General features: G+C 40.4%; 1 protein-coding gene across 1 annotated transcript; it reads right to left on the bottom strand.

Moving 5' to 3' along the window:
* Positions 1-406: 406 nt before the first annotated feature.
* On the bottom strand, positions 407-26,292 carry RRP15 (ribosomal RNA processing 15 homolog). The gene is made up of 5 exons (XM_005151887.4): positions 26,165-26,292; positions 23,410-23,684; positions 21,421-21,518; positions 20,451-20,652; positions 407-5,920 (listed from the first exon to the last, which is right to left on the bottom strand). The coding sequence occupies exons 1-5, from the start codon at positions 26,235-26,237 to the stop codon at positions 5,771-5,773; spliced, it is 798 nt and encodes a 265-aa protein (XP_005151944.2). The 5' UTR covers positions 26,238-26,292; the 3' UTR covers positions 407-5,770.

The raw sequence follows: 26,292 nt of genomic DNA, 5'->3' as shown, positions 1-26,292 counted from the left end.
TTAACAGCTAAGTCAAAGCTTAGAAAAGCCTACATATTGGCTGGGAAACGCAGACCATAATACTGATGTTATAAAAAAGAAAAGAAAGTATTTCCCTTCCTACCTGAACTATCTTCCTTACAAAAAAACTTACTTTACATTGATGGTGGCACAGCACTGAACAGACTGCCCAGGGTGGTTGTGGAGCTCCAAATCCACCATGGACGTGTTCCTGTGTAACCTGCTCTGGGTGGCCCTGCCTTGGCAGGGGGTTGGACTGGATGATCTACACCAGTCCCTTCCAACCCTAATGATACTGTGATTCTGTGAAACTGAGGATATTGCCTGAAGGTTCTGAAATTCAGTCTTTTTCTGTTACTATGAAGTGACACCAAGCAGAAAATTTTGTGAAGCCTTTTCTTATTAAAAAAAAAAAAATCTTAAGTACGTAACAAGATACTGTCAAGTATTTCAGTCACCTAAGACCCAATTGTATGCAAAACTACACTACTGTTATGAACATGTACCTGTGCAGCACCCTTTACTTATGAACCGTAAGCTCTTTGGAACTGATTGGGATTGTAACTGAGGTAGCAGACCTACACAATGATGGATAAGCTATCACCATGGGTTTGGTCACCTTTCATGTCTAATGAGCATCATGAAATGGTGAATGGATGGATGCCCAAGCAGGTATGTGAAGTCTCAAATAAGTAAGCTTACGTACTAAGCCCTGTAGTAACAGTTTTCATTCAGCTGCCAGACCTCAGACACTCTTCTGAAATGGAAGCAGAACAGTATTTATCCCTGGAAAGCAAAAGGCTGCTTCAGAAGTACACTTCTAAAAATCTCTGTGACTGACAGAGCTGGCAATGAAGCCTAGGACTGTTGATACTCGTATTTCTACCTGCAGCAACCTACCCTTGTAATACATCATTGCCTACATACCGTGTGATTTGTGGATCACTTGAAAAACAAAGAAAGTCCTCTTTAGATAGAATACATACAACCCAGAAGTTAATGCAAACACCCACATAATCAAGAAAGCTTTCCATTACCATTTTGCTTGGATCAAGCAACACTCATTCCCATTCGGAACAAGAATAGAAAAGTCCTCCTCTTCTGGGAAAGAAAAATTTCAAAGCAACAAAGTGACTGAATAGCCACAGGCTCTTAGTCACAAGCTCCCAGATTACATTCATAATGCAGTTTATAATGGGTTCATAAATGGCTAGTGTAATCTTTAAGTACCTCAATATTCAAACAAGTTTTAAAATTATCTCAAACAACCCTGTTATGTTCTATTTGTGATCAAACATGCCTATAATAGACATGATTTGAAGACCTGATTAGTACATAAAATCAGCAGGCTGTATACTTAACCGTTTGTAAATTACACATTAAGTTTCTGATAAGAAGTGTAACCAGCATATCTTTTAAGTGACCTATTTCTATTAATTATTTAGCTACTTCTGAAAACACTTATGTCTGTAAGAAATCCTAGTGCTATCAAACCTCAGTGCAAGTCTGATCCTGGTTAGGAGTTCACAATTAACACCACATATACTGAAAACAGAATTAAGAAACACTGGGAAAACGTTGCAAAATAATGCTCTAAAAGTTCACTCACTGGCATGAGAGAATGGGCTATTAAAATCGCTGAGGCACTGTGAAGAAATAATGGGTTTTGTAAGTATTCCTAAAATCACCTTCCAAAGTGCCTCTTGGAAACCATTTGTGCTTATGAGGTCACATGTGAAGACCTGACGAAAGTGTCCTAATTCATTGTACAATTTGTTATCCAGCAGATTAAACACATGGATTTAAACAAAAAGAAATAATTCCAAAGGATGAAGCATTACACAAATACAAGCATCTTTTTTGTTGAAGCTATTCAGTTTGACTGGAGTTTTATTACAACATATCCCTTAGGACAGAACAGCAATTAAACAGATGCATTTGAAAACAGAATGGTTTGTCTAAGAAATATCAGCCATCCTTATCAGTCTGAAAAAGAATGATTAAGGAAAAGCCCTTATCTGCCAGATCATCTACAGAGGCAAAACCTTTGACACTTACATACTGACAAGAGGTTAAAAGCTGCTGCTTTAGAACAGGAGTAAATCAACAGCATTCCATAACTTGGTAACCAAGAACTCTCCAGAGTTCTTGGTTTAGGACCACTGAGGTCCTAAATTCCAAATTTAACACCTTATTTAGCACAAGGATACTATCTATTTATTAAGATCCTAAGAGTCTTCCCTTCCTCAACCCTTCTCCTGGCCTTCTTACTGCTTACCTCAGCAAGTCTTGAAGAAATCATTGAGCAATTTGCAGGGGCTGGAAGTGAACAGCATTGATGACTGCTCTGTGTGGATATTAACTATGCCAGGACTCATTTCATAAGAATGAGTAGTTTGTCATTTTAACTTGCGCAGACTGTTATGTGCCAGATGACTTCTACTTCTGCCTTCCTCCCTGGAGACAGCTACTGAGCCAGCTCTGAACAGATGCAGCTTTACAGACCACCTTCTCCTGGAAGCATCAGATAGTCAGAACACTTTTATAGCCTCCAACCATTTCTCTCTCTAAAACAAAACACACACACACAAAGCCGTATCTCTATCAGAAAACAGTTTCTAGCTCTTTCGTTCTGAGAACCTGTCTCACAACTGCAGAAGTGGGAGTTCTTCCATGGTGGATCATGGAAGGCAAGATGATATGGTGCAGTACCATCAGGCACAAGGATACTCCACCATCACTCATCAAGTGTTTAAGGAAACAGCAGGCTGCAGAAAAGCAGACAGAAGATGGTAAGATGGTTCTATTTTCTCCATAGGCAAACTCATGCTTTGCTTGCTGAAAAAATACTTAGCACAATTAACATAAAGAGAAATGAGATGAGAGGGTAAGAAACATGGGGGAGAGCTCACCCTGTGTCTCCTCTTATGAAAAACCACTTTGTTGCTTTGCATGCAATCCATACAATATTAAACTCTACATATTCTAGAGTTGGCTTGAAGCCTAACAAAACTGGAACCACCCCATCCTTATTGGCTTTATATAGATAGGTACAGAAATACACAAAGTTGAGATGATTCATGCTCTCTGGAATGAAGGGCAGCAGCACAGCTTTGCTTAAGCAGAGATATTCATGGGAGCAGGCAAAACAGACCGAGCACTCTGCTGGCTGGGAAAAGCTGCTGAAGGTTGTTCTTGGTAGCTATGGAAAAGGAAGAACATTACTGGAAAAGCGGGTGGGGAGGAGGGTAGAGCCTGATCCCACAGCTGAGAAAGGAGACTGGAAGGGGTATGGGCCAAACAGGGCTTAGCTCTTCTCTTGAACTGCTAGTCCATTACAATAAAGCTTGTGAAGTAAGTCGTCCACCAAATGCCTAAAGTTAAAATACACACTTCCATCTGCCACAAAGAGCCTGGAGCTTATTTCACTTTAGGAGGTAGTTACCAATCTAAGTTACTCAAGGAGTTTTTCTGAATATGGCACAACCAAAGGGCATGGCAAAGGCAAGGTACCAAAATCTAAAAAGTATCTGATATACATAGAGTATTATGCTTCTGAAAAGGTAAGAAATGCTCTCCACTTACAGAAAAAAAAGTACTGCTATGAAATGGAAGCTCAAGGTATTTTTAGCAATATCAATATACTCCATGTTTTTCTTAAATAAACAAGTAATAATCCATTGCCTTAATCAAAACATCACTTCAAAAATGCACAAGTAAAATTCAAACACCCAAGTATTCTAGAAGTAGCCTGAGGGTATTTTTAATGTCATAATGTCACTGTTCCTAAGAAAAACTAGATTACTTTCAAAAAGTCTGATCTCAGGCAGATACTGGTGATATCAAATGAAAGAGTAACCGTAGATTTAAAGATGCTGATGTAATTTTTCCACACAAACTAAGTGAGCTCTGTAGAAAGAAAGCAATGTCAGATTAGGCTATTATGCTGCTATTCTGCTTAAGTAGCTACTTGAAATATTGTAGCCTATCTTCGTTTTGCACTAATGAGATGCCAACTCTCACTGAACAGCTATACAGATATCTAGCCTTCAGAAGCCAGGATAACCCTATGACAAACTTCTGTGGTTTTGCCACTTGGTATTTTGGATGTATGCCTTCGTTTGTTATAATAAATATCAGGCCACAAACCAATGTCTCCTCAGATATCTAGTATGTCTAACACTCAAAGCAGCTTGAAAATCTAAACATTTCTGCTGCTAGCTTTGAGCTCTCCTCAAAGAATTATGCTACAATATCTACACCAGATGAATAGGCTAGGGATAACATAAGCATTGCCAGTTGTTAGGATGGGTTTCTCTGCCATTTTGTATGTATATTTTTTTTCTCCTGCAGTATACACAAAGTTCAAACCCTCTCGCCTCTCCTCAGTGCCTTTGTTGGGAAAAATCTAAATCCACTGAAGTACACAGATTTCAATGCTATCTTGCATATAAGCAGGTACAAAGAAAGGTTTGTATGCCAGACATCTATAGAAACAGACAGAATAGTACTGTGCTTTTAAAGTATCAATTAATAGGCCCCAAGGCATTTTCTTCACATATGAAATGTAACAGAAAACTTAAACAACTGACACAGCATCAGACAGCCAGTCTGGAACAGTGAAGGCAGCAGAATTCAAACTCAGCCTCTCATTTAGAACACCTTAATCACAATGCACTTTCTTCTCTATGCATATGCTTATAAAGAATATATTCTTATTATGTATGTTAATAATAACATATTCACAACTAAACAACTGATTAGGAAAAACTGCTGTGGTTTGAACAAAGACAAGTAGTGTTACCCTGACAGATGTCTTCCAAAATCTGCTACTGTTACAGTATGCATCTAAGAGGAAGGGCTTTTGTTTGACCCTTTACAGACCTCAGGAATTAGCATTACAGCTGCCTAAACCCACAGGATGTATCCTGGAGGTCCAGCTCCATGCTGAAAAAGGCCAGAACACCACAACTGCAAATGAGGAAACACTGAACACAATTTTATGCAGTATTGCTAGAAAAGTCCTCTCTCCTCCAACAAAAATAATAGCAATGACTGTCCTTTCGTCTCTTATCAGTCTCTTAGCTTATACAACTTCAGACTTGCAATGGAAAAACTCATACTTCCATATATATAACAAAATATAAAAGCCAATCAGTAGGGTCAAGTCTCTCCTTTTACAGTTATGTTTCCAGAATTGTCTCCAATCAAACTAATGCTCCAAGACCAGAACTATCACATTAATGGTTACTTTTCTTTATTATCTACAAAACCTTTTCTGGCCAAAGTAGTAAAGACTCTATAGGAGTCTGATAACTTTACAAGGTGACGGCATTTCTGTTTATTGTAAGCCATTTCTATTGCAAATTGCTAACAACTTTCAAAGTGCAATGCTGATTTGGAAATGCAGGCACACTAATACAACACTTGCCATGACTAATGTATAAACTTTTAATGACCTTGGCAAAATCAGTCTTTCATTGGGCAGGTGCCACTGTTTTGACTGTACAAAATGTTTTGGAAATATGTTGAAAATTATACATGTTTTGGAAAATATTTCAGGATTTCAGTATAGCAAATGAAGCTGTATTAAATAAAAGTTTGACATGAAGGAGAAAACACTCCAAAGTTACTCCAAAGTTGCGCAAGTCTTTTCCTTTTTTTCTTTAAAATTATATTCTCCAAGTGTTGTACATTCACAGAATGTTGATTTTTTATCCAAAGAAAATAAAGACTATAAAACATTAACTTGACTGGTTTTCAGTTTCATTCAGTCACTGTCATCTTGTTTCAGACCACCTCCTTCTTCAACACTGCCCTCTCCATCGCTTTCCTTGTCCCAGTCTTTCATAGATGCTCCCATCATGAAGTCATCACGCAGTATATTCCATTCTGGCCCCTCTTCAGACTTCACTTCACCCTGAATGTTTGAGGGAAGAAGAACAGAGAAAGATGAGATCAATATGAAAGGCAGTAAAAGATGGAAGCTCTTCATGCAATCAGAGTAACGCCTCTCACACAATTTGAATCAGTTAGCTCTTTATGCAAATGGTACACAGAAATATTCAGGTCAATCATAAATGACTTGATGCTAAAAAACAAACTTGTTTTAACCAACCAATAAAAGAAATATGGGAACAAAACAATTATTCCTCGTGGATGAAATGGTCAACCCTGGGCATGGCTTCTTTTATTAAAATCTTTCTTGGCAATCAGAATGGATCCATGATATCATTTATTAACCCCCAGGTGCTGCTTCATTAGAACACTTCTTGGCACATTTTTTAAAACACAAATATGGATTTAATAAAGGGCTAACCCCCCCCCCCAATTTAATATTTCACATATTCTGCGATACATGGACCAAATCCCCTTTATGTGGACTATTACCTCACTACCTGGGCTTGTCATATGGTACAAAGCTGCCTCTAAAAGAAGCAAACTTAGTCTACATTTGGCAAGCCAACAACACCTTACTCCAAATTTTTTGCCTCCTGAAAGCGGATAAGCTGAAGCCACGCTACATGGACTGGTGAATAATAAATAAAAGCAACAGGAGTGTAGTTTTAGGTTAGCACTGAGAACAGTGCTTGGTTGCAGTTCTTCGAAGTGACAGATCGTATTTGGGCAGTGCAACAGCCCCATCCTGTGGCAACAGTTTTAAAGAACAGCTTGAAGTTATTCCTGCGTTCTTACTGAAGGAAAACGCTAAGACCTGTTCAATGAACTGAATGATTTCAGTGGTTTAAGACTTGGTAGCAAAATTCTTCTGAGGAACAACATGGATTGGTGTTCAGCAGGTAAGCAAAGAATTGTCCTACTAATGTGGAATCAAGGGTACAGAAAACAACAACTTGTTTTTGCAGGCTCTTTAGAACAAAGTTAATACAAGTATCTCAGGCATGTTTTCCCCACTCCCCTGCTCAACAGGACAGACCTCAACTGACTTATTTAACTACCACCTCCTGATACTGTACAAGGCATGGAGGTTCCCTCTTGCAGCATCCTCTGCAGACACAGATTTGATGACTAGATGCAAAACCCATAGTGAATGTGACTGCTGTAGACATTTGTTCATGCCTCTTCTCTGCCATGCATCTATGAATACGGGATATACAGAACCATAACATACATGGGCAGATGTCATGTAAGCTCTGGTAGAGGGAAGCATCCAGAATTTAACATCAGGAGAAATGAGGAATTGAGAATGCAGGTCCATCACTGTAAATTTAACACATCATATCACACCAACGGAAGTTGAGTACAGAAAGTGTGCCAAATGAGGTATTTTTAATAGATAATCAAATCAGAAATGCTAAATGTGACTTCAGCAGCTCTTTTGAAAGAATACTGTCACAAAAATGGAGTAACAAGTATTAACACTTCCCTTCCCAAAGGGAATCTCTCAGGACGCAGTCCCAAGATGGACTTTTTTGTCTTCACAGCTGTTCTCAGTAACACCTTACTCCTAAGAGTAACTCACCCATGGCAACAACCCCCCAATCTCCTCAGGCAGGGCCTTCTAACCACCTTCTAGTCATGCAGTAATTCACTTCAAATACCCAGTAAATCCTAAAAACATCACGGACAGGGTCATCAGTTGCCTGGAGTTAAAAGAGTTTCAGATAAGGTAGGTCCCTTACACAGACCTGAAGGTGTTTAACATGGGAATAATTTGTATTAGGGTAACACAGGTACTCTGCTATGGGATGAAATCAGACAGTAGCTTCCCCCTGACACCTTCTTAACTGTCTTTCTGGTTTCTGTTTACCCCTGAAGAGCAGGGAAAGGCTGAAAGCTTTACAAAAGTCACCACACAGAGAGCTTCATTTATCTCAGGCCTTTTATAAGTCACTGTTCGAACATGCCACAGTTAAATTTGAAATACCTGAATGGAAAAAAACCTCACCTCTCTTACAAAACAATGCATTTTTCCTATTTCTTTTCAACAATAAAACCAACAGAAAATCCTTTTTTTTTTTCCCCCAGATGTGCAGAACAGGGGGTTGGGGTTTTGTTTTTTGTTTCTAAATAGCACAAACCAATACATTATTGTCAGCAACGACAGTGAAAGGCTGAGAGCTTGAATAGCCCAATGCTCAAATTCATCACAAGCTACTATTCAGCCTTCTTTCTGGCTATGTCAAGTGAACAACTGGACAAAACAGGGATGCTGATCCTTCATTGCATTACCCACTATATAAGGAACTACAAAGGTTTGAATAGAGTTTTACAACAAGCCCCAAGGAGAGGTAGCATGTCCATGCCTCAAAGAGGAGGATTAAATGCTTGAAGCAAATATTTAATCTATTTTAAGCAAACCTTCTAAGTGAAGAAAACCCCGTGTTTAGTATCTTCATTCCTAACTCATTTACTGCTCTATTTTCCCCTCAGAATAATAGCAATAACAAACAAAAAAACAAGAAACAAGAAAATAAATCTATTGTAGCACAAAACATTCCTGGAGTCTTAAGAAAATTCACAGGAAGACTATTCAGATAACCAACAATTAGCTCAACTGTCACATCGCTTCCCAACTTGCTCTGTGTAAGAATGTTGATACACTTGGGTTTTCATTCAGTGTCATAATATGGTTTCACCTAAATAGAACAAAACTAATTCTTGGCACATGGAAAATAAACCAGCTTTCATTCTACAACCTTTCAACCACTTTTGAACTTCCAGTCAGCTGCTTGTCCACATTTCCCACATTTCACTACAGCACTGAAGTCCCCTTTGAACATGCCCAAAAGAAAACAAAGCAGGCTATATAAACATTAGCATGCAATGCTACCTAAAGTGGGTCCTTCAGTAAGGCAAAGAGTGAAAAATTCTAGTCTTGCTTCCCCTCCCCTCCTTTATTACACATATATACATACATCTGAATGTTTTTTTCTTTGCCTGAAGATGTGGCAAGCTATTTCGAAAGGTCTTAGAGATAGCAGTTAGTAAAGTATCTCAGGAGTTACTGGTACACGACAATGCACTTGTTATGAACTGAGATAGAACAAAACACACAGCGTGGTTACTCTAGTGCAGATACTGGGAAAGACCAATAGTCCAGTTGGAAAGAGATTACCTAAATAGGGCAATAAAACAAACACCATCTTGCCTCCTTGGTATGCCACCAAGCTATCACAGCATTAGCTAAAGTCTGACACAAGTAGCAGGGACATACTTCCCAAACTAATTATTTCTGAAGACATACCCTTTAAAATCTGCACCAGGAGAAGATGAATGGAAATTCATACCCAAGTCCTAGTAAAATCACCCACCCATCAGAACCCAAAGCTTAGGTCTGTCACCTAGAATAAACAGCCATCCCTTGCAGGATCTGTGACAGAATTGCCTCCTGGATGATTCTGGGGGAACTGGTCTATGAAAGCACCATGGCATCAGCAGCAGCTACATGATCAAGATCATGTTAGAAATCCCACTGTTTCAGTTTATTTCTTTGTGGACCTACATAACCCACTCTTGGTAAATGACATTACAGTAAGCATCTTCAACTGAGACCTGCCAAACTCAACACCTGAGTTGTGGCAGACTGCTCTGCCACTCAGGTGGGACACAGATCCTCTTTATCCCTTCTGAAGTTTTCAGAGCAGGAGTGGAATACTTGCAACTGCATATAGCTGCTTCAGTCTGCAACATGTGCCTTAATTCAAAGGCTGTTTCCTTTGAAACCTTAAGGGAATTAAGTTCAGTCTAAGTCACATTGTCATTTTTCCTCTGTTGCTTTACTGGCACAGCAACATCCTAAAAGCCAGAGGTTTTCAGAACCCTACACACAAGCAAACTGAAGTCCCATAATGCTTCTTGGTAAGTAAGGGCATGAAAAGCTGGATCCTGAAATCAGACTGCACAGATTAAAGACAGCATTTCACTCTGGTTCCCACCAGCTCATGTCACTTGAGCATACCAGTTTCTGCACATGCAAAGCAGCACATACACATATCACTGCAGAGATTTCACTACAGCCTGTGTCCAGATGACAGTAACTACAGGGTATTAACAAATGGACACCTTTCAGACCTAGGAATTACAATTGACACAGCGGACTCTCCATGACTTTGCTTCAAGTACAAGATGAAATGCCAGAGCTTGCAGGGCCATCTCTCTTTACATCTCTCATGTCCCTGAGGTTGCAAGGGCATCCCTCATACAATAAACGTTTATTTGTACCTGTCAGGGAAGGAATTTCTAACATAAATATCTCTCAAGCAACAACTTTAAGCCCTGAAAAAACAATTCTAACACGTCTAATTAATTTGAACTGCCCCCCCAAGTTCCTCTGTTTTGCTCAATACAAACATCTGAGACCTTGAAATACAGGGAGGCTTTTGTCATGACGAAGTTAAAAAGCGTAACTGCCAAAATGCAGTCTCACATACAGCTGACAATTACCTTCCCAGCCAGCCTGCATCTTGGTCCAAATGACTGCTGCTATTCTGTTTCTCATCCCCACGCAAGTTGGTTTATACCTAGCTCAAAAGTCCTTAGCACACACATACACTGAGGTGTGTTAAATCTCAATTGAATAAAATAGAAAAATAAAACACACTTGGTAGAAGAGAAAGGAAATTGAAAGCAAAGAACATCAGCACAATCATTTCCCCTAAATTTGTTTGCAGAGATATCCAAGCTCACAGGCTAAGAAAGTAAGATTCCCCTAGGCCAGGAAGAAATAAAGAAAACTGCAGCTGAAACAACTAAAGCAGCAATATAAGCAGAAAACAAATGATTTTTTAACAGAAAAGTACTAGGATTTAATCATCAGTGCTGTTTACAAGTTTATCTAATTTGAATTATGGTAAGATATTAACTGTAAGAAAAGTTCCTATGTACACCCGATCCCACACAACTGGAAAACAAGAATATATCCTGTACTGCTACTATTTTGAACTTCCGAGCTGAAATCTCACAGCAACCCACTTTGGGAAGCGTTTTTGAGCTTGCAGAACATTCCAACTACAGAACAGCAGTCTATTCTGCTGCAGCATAATTCTGCACAATCATTTATTCCTCAGGGTGAGAGTTATTCAATACCCATTTGCATCCTCTCTCTAAATGAGAAATCAGAGTGACTGAACTAAATTGCCTTGGCATATCTGAACTGACTCTACAATGTGGATGTCAACGGTGACACAGGAGATTTACTTACACGTCACACAGATTCTAGTGTGCACACCAGGGAGTGTGATTTACACTCACTCTTGTACCCACCAGAATCTGCACTGGCATTTCTAGCAAATAAGAATGAAATGTTTTTACAGTGTGTTTTGAAACCTGTTGCTCCTGTTCAAAGTTCTCTGCAAATAACACACTGGAATTATTACTACAAGCACAACAAATACTGATTTTCCTTTTGAGCATAGCCAGAAGACCACCCACAGTTTAATGACCTGCATGAGGAATCTCCCCATCCTCACATCATCCTCTAGGATTTACTACAACTGAGGATGTGTGAATGGGAAGGAATGCTTTGGGTTGGCATGCAGATGCTTAAACATGCCCCAACCTTAGAGGGGTCAGAACTGAATTACAGAATTTCTAAAAACAAACATTCAACTGGACTTAAAAAAATTCATTAGCACTGTTATTAAATGCTCAGTTGCAAAGACAAATTACAGAAAGCGCTTATGCGAGAACACATTTCTTCAACCTTAGTTCATTAGAAACCTCAAAGATCAGTATTTGTCAGAAAAAGCAAAAATATCTTAAGAATCTAAGCATAACACAGGACCCTCCTGCACACAGGGCACTCCAGAACTCTTCAGCCTGTAATATGCTCCAGCTCTGATAGCAGCCATCTCAGAAAACCTTCAGCTGCACAAGCAATTCTACCATCCTGCAGTAATGAAGACATGATGGAATTTAAAGATCAGCTTAAATATTACGCAGATCCACAACATCCTTTTTGCAAGTTGCACAGTTCCCAAACCATCACGCTGAACCTGGAAAATACGCAGATACAGCAAGACCTAGTAAAAAGCATCTGGTCAAGACCTTCAATGTGAGATACCTCAGAAGTATTAATGTCTTTCAACAATCTACTTTAGACAAACATTTTTCAGTCACAACAGATCTTTCTTAAATGTCACCCATTTACACAAAGCACTTATGCACTATCTCAGCTGGGTACCTAAAGCCTTCTGCAGGATTCTGTAACAACTTGCCTGCTAACACAGTAAGGAAACATGCACCATAAAGAAACATGCACCGTAAAGAAACACACAGGCTCACAGCTGCTAGGAGTATATTTTGATCCTTTTTTAGAATAAATTAGCATCTTGCAGATTTTAGAATAATCTGAATGTGACTCAAGATTATTCTATACAAACGATGCTGAAATACCCTCTGGTTTTCATTATGATTCAACAAGAGGCATAATAGAATGAGTCCCAGAAGGCTGTATCTAACAACGAAGGGTACAGTAATGACCAAGTCCTTCACTTCCAGCACTTAAGAAATCATCTCACAGAGTGGCTGATGAGGAAGAAGCGGGGCTAATAAAAAACCTCCTCTTCCTGACTCAGGATTTCCACTTACATTTGAGTCCCAAAACAAATATAGGGAACCAAAAAACTATGAGGCAGGAGGGGGAGAAAATGGGGAAAAAATATACAAAAGAACTAGTTTTTCTGCAATTTTATTACTAAATATGAAATACTGAAGTTTTTATGACTACTAAGCAGCTTGTCTGGCTAAACCTCCCTACCCTCATTGCTCCTACTTTTACTTAAGTGACTTTCGCAACATACCCTAAATGTTTCCAAATGCAAGGCTGTTTAATTTTATATTCCTGTAATTTCCCTCACACTGTTGTGGGTGAGTGGCAAACTCATTATGCAACAGACCATAACCCTCAGCATTCCAGGTCCACTTTCAAAAAGCAGTTTATACCTGAAGAGCAAATATGTCATCTGCTCATGATCCCAATCCCTTATCTTTAACCCACTGGCTACCCCTTCTCTTCATTTCTAACCCTTCCATTTACTTCTGCAATTCTGTATGGGTTTTACCAATGCCTGCAGGTGGAAAAGAAATGGCATGGACCACACGCAGAACACCACCCAGGGTTCAGCAACAAACCCAAAAGAGATCAGATCTTTCCAAGAAGACAGCTTTAGTATCACTTGTAATAATAAGTAGGATTAAAAGGAAAAAAAAAAAAAAAAGAAGTGTATTTTCTAACACTTTCAGTAAATTTCAGAAACATTAATTAAAAAATTTTCAGATTTTCCCATAGGAAAGAAAAAAAACCCCACAAACCAAAACAAACTTGAATTTGACAACCTTCTACACACTGGAAGCTGGAAGCAGTCTGACCCACCACTCCTGAAGCCTACCAAGATGAACAGATGAATAGGTGCCCACAGAGGTGACCTCAGGTCATCACCTCACAAAATAAAATAGGTATTTATTACCCAATTTCTCTTGAGGTATCTGTCCTCACTGATCACATACTATCTGCAGCTTAGAATACAGCATTAAACTGGACCATATGTGACTCATGATGACAAATGAGGACCTGGTGTTTCTGTGCGAGCAGTTGTCAGGGTTGCTCTCACTTCAGGCACCAGGACATGGGGCTGCATGCTTGAGGGGAAGAGAACCTGGCAGGAACATAAAACATGAAGAGGATAAAAAAGGGGCTGATGGGAACAGATTGCAAAATCATAATCTTTTTCCCTTTCTGACTTCTGATCATGTAACTGAGAAAAACAGCAGAAAGAGAAATCAGAAGCTAAAAACACAGGGAAAAGGGTAAACCTAGTGAAATACAGCTGTCACACAGCCTTTAATCCTCTTATACAGAGCTGAACTCACAGTGTCAAATACTTCACATCTATAAATAAAATACACATTTAAATATTGACAAAGATCTACATTCCTGTGTTAACACAGATGTGTGTTACCAGCTATGGCAAAAGATAGGGAACTGAGCTTGTAGATCCTTGAAACCTAACCCTGCTGATCATGTATACTAGGTAAGTCAATACATCTTCCTGTACAAAGATTTAAAACAAAAAGGTCACCTTCAAACAACTTCTAATACTGCACAATAACCCTTTACCTTAAAGAACATAAGGAATTTAAGATATAGCAAACTGGTGTCAGGTGGCACTGCATTTATCCCTAAGGATAAATGACAAAAATCTGAATACAGCACACAACTGGGTAGTCAGCAACCGTTTGGTACAAAACCAAAAAACACTACTACAATGCATCAGCTCCAAACATACAGCGGGTGACCTTTGAGAGGCTATACACACATTTGAGAAAAACAAATACAAATGCACTACTACATATAAAGGAATCCAAATTCATAGAACCATAAAATGGTTAGAGTTGGAAGGGAACTTAAAGCTCATCCAGTTCCAACCCCCTACCAGGGAGACATTTCACTAGAGCAGGTTGCTCCAAGCCCCATCCAACCTGGCCTTGAACACTGCCAGAGATGGGGCTGCCACAGCTTCTCCAGGCAACTGGTGCCTCAGGGCATTGGGAAGAACTTCTTCCCAATGTCTAACCTAAATCTACCCTCAGTCAATTTAAAGCCATTCTTCCTTGTCCTGGTACTACAAGCCCTTGTAAGAAGTCCCTCTCCAGCTTTCTTTTAGGCCCCCTTCAGGTATTTGAAGACTGTTATAAGGTTCAAGCTGAACAAGCCCAACTCTCAGCCTATCTCCAAAGCAGAGGTGCTGCAGCCCCCGGAGAATCTTCATGACCTCCTGAGGACTCACTCATTCTGTGTCCCTCTTTTGTTGGAGGCCCCAGAACTGAATCCAGGTGGGGTCTCATGAGAGTAGAGTAGATGCTCCTGTGCATGTGATGGGAAGGCATTTATTAGAATTGAGAGAACACATCTACTCTGGCTGCAGCTGAACTAAATTAACACTTGGCTGCACCCTCAAATCTGCTGGAAAACATGCATGCCTGGTTACTCCTTCAATTAGTTGTGTAAAGCCAGCACACAACAGCTGTAGTAATAAACTTGTTACTCTGCAATGCCATTATCACCTAAGAAAAAATGTTTCCTTACTACTGTCCCTTCAAACAGGTATATGGAAGAAAACAAGATTCCCTGCCCACCCCCCCATTTCTACACTGTGTAAAAAAGCAGAGCAACACAGCACTGGCCAGTACTTATAAAGCTGCAAGAAGGAGGCTGTCACTCTCATAGGTTTTAAACATGTCTAACTTTAAGCTGGAAGGAACATTCATATCCCCATCTAAAATGAAAAATTGAAGTCCCTGTGCCAATTATTGTGTCCCAGCAAGAATAACAAAGTCAGAAGTGTAGTACTCCTGCCTTGAATAATCTCCAAACTACTGTTTAAAATACTGATATTAAAAGTCTTATGAAGAAAAACCTATAGCAAACCTGACTCTAATCGTTGTTTTTACAGTGATTAGAGTCACTAAGTCACTAATAAGAATCATTAATTTACTGAAGTAATTACAGATTACTTAAAAAACACCAGGAGCATTTGTAAAATACACTTCAGGCAGAAGGAACATATCTGGAAAAGCATTTTATTTCAAGTCCCATATGAGCAATAGCTGATATGAAATCTTTGACACTCATCTTCCCATCAATAAATTATTTTAGAATAGGTACTATTTTGAGACTAATACACCCATTTTTTCCAGATGTCAACACAACACAGGAAGCAAATTGTACCTTCAAGTCATATAGTCAGCACGGTTTACCTTGATGATTACAATTACCTTGCACAATTTGAATCACGGTCACTGAAGCAGACCAGGAAATTCTGCACTGAAATGCTCTGCCAGAGATCTGCTATAAGGAAACTTACAGGCTGAAGCAAACACAGGTGATTCAGAAAACCATGCTACAAAGGTCTAATTCAAAGGCGGATGAGTGCCGGTTACGCTTGTCACAGAGTATCTTTCATGCTAGTTATTTACATGTCAATGGAAAGTTTTACTGCTCAGTAATGCTTTACACAGAATATCACTAATGAAAAGAAATACATCAAGATGAGAGCTTCTAGTACTTGAATGACCCTGCTGTAGCTGATGTGAAGGAAGAGAGATAAGCTGACACTGCCCTGGAAATATTAACTCTCAATTTCTTTTGTTTCCTTACAATGATGATTTCAAAACCTCATGTAATTCACTCTATCAGTCAACATGTCTGTGCAGCTCTAAGAGATCAGAAACTTCATTCAGTCTTGGAAGCAAATATAGTTCCCTAAACCATAATCCTAAAAATACCCAGGAATTTCTTAAGCACCTAAAGAAACCAAAGGGTTCCTATGAGGAATCCTTTACTGACACTACCTACATTTGTATTGCTTCTATAGATATAAAGATGGGCTCTAGGGCTAGAAAGACAGCATCTCCAACATGTACCTTTCTTAAACCTGTAGTTTAGTAATGTTTCTTATAGCATCTTACAGGTGGGAAGCTGCAAGATACAACCAACACATAGTGAAATGAAAATCTGGTCTGTAAGGACTGTATAGAACAAGACTGAAAGTTCTCTCATCTCCCAGTAAATGCTTCCCAAAAACAAACAAACAAAAAAAGCAGTGAAAAAATATTAGGTAAGTCAGCTGGCTCAGCAAGGATTAAGAAATACCTTGATAAACAGCTAATGATATCAAAGGCAAAGCTTTTGGCTCCACCTCACAACAGTAAATAGTCCAATCTGAGCACACAAAACCCCAAGAAGGGCTACAGTTTCACATGGAACAAGAAAACATTCACAGCCTTACAGTCTTTCTTTCCTAGCTATACTGGCTGGGCGTACAACAACTAATACTTAAGAGGCCAATGGCTAAAAGTATACAAGGCTATCAACATGCTCACAGGGCACAGGCTGCCTGTCCTCCCCATCAGTGCATGAAGATGATGGAAATGGAGAACAAACTTTAAATGGCTGTGCTGCTGTGAAATCCCACTGCTACAGGTGGGCCTTCGCAGAGCATTTGATTTTTTTTTCTCTAAATTGGAAAGACATCAGTTTGATAGGTGGACCACTCAGTGGATAAAGAACTGGCTGGATGGCCACACGCCAAGAGTTGTGGTCAATGGCTCAATGTCCGGCTGGAGACCAGTAATGAGTGGTGCCCCTCAGGGATCAGTGTTAGGACCGATTGTGTTTAACACCTTTGTCGGTGACATGGACAGTGGGATTGAGTGTGCCCTCAGCAAGTTTGCCGATGACACCAAGCTGTGTGGTTCCATTGATACCCTGGAGGGAAGGAATGCCATCCAGAGGGACCTTGACACACTTGTGAGGTGGGCTGATGCCAACCTCATGAAGTTTAACCATGACACCTGGGTCAGAGCAATCCCAGGCACAGTTACAGGTTGGGAAGAGATTCAGAGCAGCCCTGCAGAGAAGGACTTGGGGGTGTTGGTTGACGAGAAAATGAACATGACCCAGCTTCAGTGTGCACTCACAGCCCAGAAAGCCAACTGTATCCTGGGCTGCATCAAAAGCAGCATGACCAGCAGGTTGAAGGAGGTGATCCTGCTCCTCTATTCTGTTCTCGGGAGACCTCACTTGGAGTACTGTGTGAAGTTCTGGTGTCCTCAACATAAAAAGGACATGGAACTGTTGGAACAAGTCCAGAGGAGGGCCACAAGGATGATCAGGGGACTGCAGCACCTCCCATATGAAGACAGGCTGAGAAAGTTGGGGCTGTTTAGCCTGGAGAAGAGAAGGCTGCGTGAAGACCTCATAGCAGCCTTCCAGTATCTGAAGGGGGTCTATAAGGATGCTGGTGAGGGACTTTTCATCAGGGACTGTAGTGATAGGACAAGGGGTTCAAACTTAAAGAGGGGAAATTTAGATGGGATATAAGGAGGAATTTCTTTCCTATTAGGGTGGTGAGGCACTGGAATGGGTTGCTCAGGGAAGTTGGGAATGCTTCATCCCTGGCAGTGTTCAAGGCTAGGTTGGCATGCTTTAGTGTGAGGTGTCCCTGTCTATGACAAGGGAGTTGGAACTAGATGATCGTAAGGTCCTTTCCAATCCTAACTATTCTATGATTCTCACATACACATATACCTGACTAAGCAGTCAACCACAACAGAGATTTATAAGGGATTTCGTCAACAACCCCTAACATTTGGAAGAAGCCACCACACTTTGAAAAATACAGCAGTGAATTGTAGAGTAAGAAGCGGCATTTGCCCATTCCCTGCAAATGTAGTCAGGTCTCCTTTCATCTCAGAAGGCTGGAGTTGAGAAAGGTTTGCTTTCACTGGTAAAACTTTATTCTGCTATTTTTCCTGCTGACTGCTTGTTTTTTGTGGGTGGGGTAGTGTTTTTATTGTTCTGGACTGCATTTTAATTGATGGCAGAGTGCCTGGAGTTTGGGATTGGCACCTCTTCCATTGCTTTTGCTGAGATAAATAAATGTATTTCCCCTCTCTTTTTTTACAAAAAAAGTAAGTACATGCCATACTCTCAACTGCTAAAAACAAAGCAGGCTGCAAAAAAAAAAAAAAACACCAAAACTCACCCAAACAAACCAAACAAAAGCTTTCAGATGGCAAGAACAATCTACCAAAATCCTGCTGCAAGGAATTCACCACCCAAAGGCCTCATCCCTGCCTATTACCCTCTGAAAACCCACAAAGGCCAAGCAGCAGAGATATGACAGTAGGGACCAGCAGTACTGTTCAGCGTAATTCTGAGGAGGTGACCGAAGATCAGATTTTGGCCTCAACCTCAAGTATCAACAACTACAAGGATGGCAGTCTGCTAAGTGGGCAAGATAGGTTGTCAAAAGGAAAGAAGGCAGATCAACAACAGCCTGAAAATGAGTTATTAAAGAGTTTGGTTCAGTACTGAATACAGTTACTGAAGAGAATGCAACAAGGGAGAGAGGAAGTGAGGTGGTCTATAAAACCAGACAAGGCTATTAAAAAAATATCCAAACGAAAACCTCCAATCCCCTCCCCAAACCTGTAAGAATAGCCTGATATCCATGAAAAACTCCAGAATCCCAAGTTTTTGCAGCAGCACCTGTATCAATACTCAAAACCAACAGTAACTAGCCAGCATTTAAAGCAACTCCAGAGCACTTTAATGGAAATATGCTGTTAATGATGCTGCCAAAATAAGCTGCTTTTAAATGTACGGAAACATTTGCTATCTATGTTTTCTGACCCAGTAATTAGAAAATTGCCCTGCTACAATCTGAGACAGAGGAAAAAAAATGTCCTCATTTTTGGTCAGCTATTGATTCAATGCTTACTACAATAGTACTTGGCACTGCTATCAGTCCAATGTTGCCCTGCTATTCCAGGGGAGGAAAAAAGCCCAACCAAGCCCCAACCCCAAACCACACACACGCATGCTCCCCACCCCATACAAGCAAGCTGGAATTATTTAGAGAGAAATAAAGTGTCAGCACCAAGCTAAATTGTTCTCATTATCTGAAGAATTTAAAAAAAAATACTTTAATATTACACTTGCATGAAAATTGTATGAGCTCTTCATGCCAGGCAGTGTTTCAGCATGCTCCCCAAGTGCACACAAACAAAAAACATATGACAAACTGTTGTCTCCCAACTGATTAAAGTATTTCTTCCTGGCACAGAAAAGCACTTAGTTAACTACTGTGAGCCTGGGCCAAGAGAAGTATTCCACCCACTACCGAGCACAAAGTTCAAACCTGAACACAAATATGCTTCAAAACCATGCAGCTTCTGAAATACAAGAAGGACTATGTCAGAGCAACTTGTTTTCAACCCTAAAGCTACTTGGTGAGTTGAAAGAACTGATAAAGACTTGGGTAAGTCCAACTATACCGTGTCTCTCCTGAACACATTTGGAAAAAGTGGAATGTGCTAAAATACTTCTTTCCAAAACACTGTAACAGCAATAAAGCCACATCAGCCTAAGACACACACGGAATCAGGGAAATAAAAGCCTACATATAATGCTTAATACACCTCAGTTTCTTTCTATTTTGTATTCACTTGTATGGCAAAACCCTTCAGTTCCAGACACGATAATCAATCCAGAGAACTGAGCCTGAAATTCCCAAATCATCAGTATGCACAAGTAGTACAGACTAACACACCATGTAAGATGAAAAGTCCCCGTGCCTGTAACAGTTTAGAAGAGCTGATAACTACCACTGGCCAAATTCCAAATGACACAATACACTAAAATCTAGGAGTTTGGTCTATGGTTGATGCAAAATCCATTATAAAATCCAATTTTTCACATTTTTTTTAAACGCACAGCTAAACCAAGTTACTTGTACGCAAGTCTTATCAGAAGAGCTTCCCATGTTTTGTGCCTTGATACTCAAAAGACCAGGAAAACATGCTAAGAGCTACTTGCTCAATAAAACCCAGGCACTTGTAACACAGCTGCTCTAAAGAGCAGATACATTAATGGACAGTAGTTGAGAAGGGATCTTGTGTGCGTTTTTTCTCCCAAAGCTTACCTGTTTACTTTTTGTAGCCTTTGCAGCAGGATTCTTGCTTTCTTTAGCGCCCTCTGCATTTCTTAAGACATCAATGAAATCTTTCTTTGAAACAGATGACAGCAGTTTAGCACGCTGCCTCTCAGATCTCCCAGCTTTCTTCACCTTCTCATCAACATTCTTTTGGTGTGTCCTGACAGCATTAAATAACTGTACAACTCCTCTGGGATGGGAAAAAAACAAAACAAAACAAAGCACTTTTTAACTCAAGTTCCCTTTATGTCTTCTAGCTCCCTAAAATGGCTACTCAGAACCTCAATTAAGTAACATTTACTACAGCATAAGAGACTTTCAATTTTCATTCTTCCTTATCACTTATTGCTAGGAATCAGTAACAACCAAATCCACCAGACCCTTAAGTAACACAGCACCGAGATAATTTCAAGAGCATTTTCATCCCCAGATGCATGTTACTCGTCCTAATTCAGCTATTAAATTCTTCAGGCAAGATCATAGCAGCTGCAATAGAGGGACAAGGTAGATAAATGAGTAAGGAGACAGATACAGACAGCACATCAAGGTATTCAACTAGTTTTGTGACACCAAACTACCACAATGCAGAACAAGCAACTGAACTTGAGACATGGATCTGGTGAATCCTCTGTGGAGAAGGAAAAACCAGAGTAGTAGAAGCAACTGTTCTGCATTTTGAAAGCATTAGATTAACAAAATTAGGGGAATCAGGAATGCACTTCTGTTAAGCAAACACTACATTCCCATCTAAATTTTTACTCTTTCATAAAGCTTCTGAAATCTTTGTTGAACTTGATATTGTACAATGCAGACCTGTATATAAATCACTTGACTCTTAGTAGGCACTTCTTAAGAGTTCAATCTGATTGGAAACAGATTACCTGCACAGGCCTTTTCTTCCCCTTTTCCTCCTCTTTTTGTTACATATACAAGGAAAGCATTCAAAAAAACCTCTTACCTTGTGGCAATTCTCTGAAGATTTCTTTCTCTGTCTCGGTCTTTGACAACATCTGGCTTCACTCGGCACATCATTTCCCACTCCCGCTTTTTATCAAGCTGTGTTATAAATATTGTGACATGAAACAACATGGACATTTGAGAATGCAGCATTTTTTGATAGAGTATGTAGCAGGAGGAAAAGAAATAAAAGATAAATCAACAAAGCTCAGTTGGGTTTGAGAGTAAGGGGAACTCCAATATGAGGCTGGACAACAGGTATCAGGCAAGTCTCTTGTGGGGCCACAGTCAAATTTCACAGTCACTTGCTTTTTGTAACAAAAGCTAGGAAAGGCTCACAGCAGAGTGATGCCTCTGGCTCAAGACAAGCAAAAAGAGTCTAAAATAACCTCAAATGCTTTCACGCTGACTGCTACAGACAAGGAAATTATGCAGAAGCAACTTTCAACTACAAAACTTCACAAGCTGATCACAGAGATAAATACATAATAAAATCCTGGGTCTATCAAGACAGGTGTGTTGCATTTTGATCCTTGGGAATTTAACTTCTCCTGCTGAATTAATCATAGCATAGCTTTGTGACCAACAGTGACACAAGGCAAAGACTACAACAAGCAGAACGCGACGCAGAGCACCAAGTGCCTATTACAGCAACTGTGTACAACACTGATTTTTGTGGGTTTTTTTTTTTGGAGCCTCTGTTTCAAAACCAAACTGATCTGCTTTCCCATTTCCAGAAGCCACAATACTACCAGCTTTACTTTTGCTACAATAGGAGCACACTGTATTTTCCTAGAATCTGCCTCAGGAGGAAGGCAGTGAATTTTGGTTTTCCCCTCTTAACAGTTTAACACTATTCTAGGCCTGGTGATGTTGCACTAAGTCTGTTTTATGCAAGAAGTCTTTCATGCAGCTTCAGAGCCCTTGTCTTTGTAATTCCAGGCAGACTACTAGTATTTGTAGGTTTATGACCATGTTTTAGCCTTTGATAAAAAGAACTGCCCTATTCTAGTTTCCATCAACAAGAAATTAATGGAAGGCAGACTATTCTCCAGTTTTTCTAAGGGTAAACAAGTCTATTTGGGGACCTGCAACCCAACTTTGTTTTGCAGTTATTTCACATACTCAGTGGGTGAGAACAGGTATTTAGGACAACTGCAACTGAGCAGATGCTGAACTGAAACTCCCTGTATTTAAAAGGCAGGCCGTGGCATAGCCACAGCATGTCCTAAACTGTCAGATGGATAACCTGGTTATCCCATTAAAACACAACTGGTAAGATGAGACATCAGGACTATTAATGTATTTTTAGCCTGAAGGTAAATCAATCACAGCCTTGAAATTAAAAGTTCCACTAAAGATACAAAAACAAATTACTTAATTGCCAACAGTTTTGTTTTCATCATAGGAGTTTCAGAACCAGAAGCAATTTAGGGCACAGACACTATAATAGAAAACTCTAGCAGGGAAATCATTGAGAGGAGCAAACAAGGATTCACAACCACATCAGTGATTAATGCAATCTCAACCTAGAGTTGTTTGATTTTGGAAACAACAGCAGACTTTAAATGAAAGCAGCTTACTTCTCTTTCTCCCTCTCACTTTCAGTAAGAGAGAACTATTTCAACTTGTAATGCCAACGAAGTGAATTATAGCCCAAATGAACAACGGCAATTAGAAACCTAAGCTTAAAGCAGCTGGTTTCACCCTCTCAACAAGAAACACACCTGAAGTTGACAGCCTGGAACAGTCCTGCTGCCAAAGATCATCCTGCCTGATGGCCCAGAAAAAGCAGTAAGGGAAAAAGCCCTACAGCATGACTGTCTGGAAACCAAAAAAAACAATTTGAAGCTACTTGAGATCACTGTGGAGGAGAGATTCCAAAACTGAGTCAGTCTCAGATCATTCTCCCAGATCCCCGCTGAAGGGATCTTGCATGTATCTCCATCTAACTGTGACTGCACAACGAAATACTGCTTCTTTTCCTCACCTTCATCCTCTTCTCCAGCCTTTCTTGTTTTTCCTTTGCTTTCTCTTTCTCCAGACTTTTATTCTTGGCCAAGATGATGGGCTTATTTTGTGGAACCTTTTTGTTGAGCACTTTTGCCATGGCATCTGCCCAGCCTGCACTTGGGCCAGCTTTGGAGCTTGTTGCCTCTTCAACCTCATTGCCAAGGGCTGCTGTTTCATCTTCATCATCACCATCCAGGGCTTCACCTCCTGATGAGTAGCTGTCCTCTGGAAGCCCTGAGCTTAACTCAGAATCTAAGGGTAAAAAAGGGAACAGAAAAAATGTATCAGGAATTCTGTTTCTAGTAAGGATGCATGACTAGCATAATTTGTTCCATATGTAAATGTTATTCGAATTCAGGGCCATGTACTGCTTGCTGTCATTGAATTAACTGAATTCCTCAAGCAGGCATACACCACCATAATGAATTTATTAGAAAGCATCCAGTACAAGTGCTTGCTCATCTCACTGATGATTTGAAGTGATTTAAGAGGTTGGGTAAAATGGAAAAGGCAGCTTTGGATACTTATTAGATTAATGAATAATTTGATGTTTAGGAGTGGTAATTTCAGGGAAAAAAATGTATTTTCTGGTTCAACAACTGTAATGTATAAATGCATACACACACATATACACATGTACACACAAACTGCAACAGTGACATCTAGTGCTTAAATGCAAACAGCCACATGGATGAACATGGGGGGGGAGGCCACATTTCTTGCTTGAAAGCAAAATCTGCTCACAGAAAATAATGCCAGCAAAATCCTCCTTATTACCCAAGTCTAATGAACACAGAGGGGAGACTGCTTTGTGAAATACAGAATCGAGACAGTTATCAGGGAGTTCAAAAAACCCCAGAGGCACTGAGCTTTTCTGGTCTAAGTAACTGCTCAGGTTCTCAACCTACAAATAAAACACCCCCAAATTTAAGTTTCTTTACCCTATGCCCCCCTCAAAACAAAACAAGAAGGTAAAATACTGACATTTGGAATCAACAGCAAGACAGGAGAGACAGCTATTAATAATATTCCCTATTAATCAACTGCCTACTTAATTACTTAAACATACACTCTGTTGCCAGACTGATTCATTACTCTGCTTTCTCCATGTGCCTTTTCAAACCAGCAAAATACTCCAAAGTAGCATCAAAACAGTGGCGTAAACCAATTTAAAACACAGCCTCTAATGACCATGCACATTTAGAGCTTTGGAAAGCATATAGTTGTCAAAAATGGAAATAAACAAGATTATACCGTTTACCAAACCACTGCACATAAAGCAGGTGCATCACCACATTCCATTTTCTACATGTGAACTAATTTAGCTAGTTTTCACCCCTAGACCTTGTCCATGCTAGAATATTGATATCTCGATTTTAAACAAGGAATTAACCCCTACTTATGACTTTTTATACATACAGTAGCTAACAGCTACCAGAAGCCTAAACCAGAATTCCACACAGTTTAGGATCAACTTCTGCAGTCAGCCATAAAGATCCATCAGACTCATAAAAACGAAAATTGCAAAAGCATGTGTTAAGTCTCCATTAACTAACACTTCCTGTTAATAAAATAACAGGCTAATACCAACATTTTGTTTTCAACAATTACAGAAAGATGAACAAGGCTTCAACAATCTTCCGCAACTTACTCTTTACTACGACATCATGAGATAAAGCAGAGGTATTTCAAAGTAACTTAATACTAAATTACACCTATCAGAAAGAAGACCTGGCACTCTTTCAATTGCAAAGACTGAAGCCCAGCATAGATTTACTACAGTAAGCCATAACTGGGAGAAGGGGGGAATATACATACATCCCCATACTTTATTCTTCCAAACTTGCTCAATGACTTCGGTGCCGACACACGCAGTTAAAAACAGCAATAATTCAGAAATGAGCTGTGAAAAAAGCTCCCGTGCAAAGCTTCCTATTGGTTTCAGTTTTGACCCTCAAACCAAACAGAACGACTGCACTGGCTTGGTTCCTCCCAGAATAAAGGAAAAAAAAAAAACTACAATTACATTATATAATTAGGAAGCAATCACAACTAGCTAGGTATATCCCCACAACATATGGAAAGGCACGAATGTGTGGAGACCCATGTGATGCAGGACAGAGCATGAAAGTGTTTGTGCTCTCCCGCCGGATTACCGTAGTAGGTGTATCCCAAAGCTTCCCCTGGAGCACAGAGCAGATCCCCGCCTCTTACAGACGGAGTCAAACATACACACGCAGAGCTCCCCACACCAGGGAGCTCGCTCAGCTCAACCCAACCGTGTCATGCTTCCTCCCCTCCAAAGAAAAGGGGTGCTACCCAAGACAAACATGACAACGAAAGCTATTTTGGTGGGCTCAGAGAATGACAGAGCCGCTGCTGGCGTTCCGAAGGCTAAGGCAGAGGAAAGAAGCTCTGAAACACTCAGGGCAGAGCAAGGCTAGGGCCGCATACCACCCCACCAGCACGGCGGAGCCCAGCCTGCAGAGCCTCAGGGCACCCCGCTGCCTCCACCGCACCGCGAAGGGGCTTCGGTAAGCTGCTAGGCCAAGGCCTTCGCTCCCGCTTCCTGCGCTAGCACTATGCCAATGCTCCGGAGGGACCCCGGCCCACCAGCGGGCTCGGAAGGGACAGAGAGGAGTGGCAGCTGGGCCGAGCACACAACAGGGACCGGGAGGCCTCAGAAGCCCGTCGGAGCAGAAAGGGACCCAACCGCCCTCCCGCTGGGTTACCACTGTCCGCCTGCTCGCCCTCAGACGCCTCATCTCCACGTGGGGCCGCTACGGCAGCCGCCATCTTCACCATGGTCCGCCTACTATCGCATTCCAGCTCAACCCCGCCGCGACTTTGCGTTCCGGCT

Source organism: Melopsittacus undulatus, chromosome 3 (genome assembly GCF_012275295.1).
Source record: "Melopsittacus undulatus isolate bMelUnd1 chromosome 3, bMelUnd1.mat.Z, whole genome shotgun sequence".
NCBI lineage: Eukaryota > Metazoa > Chordata > Aves > Psittaciformes > Psittaculidae > Melopsittacus > Melopsittacus undulatus.
This window is presented reverse-complemented; position numbering and strand designations above follow the sequence as displayed.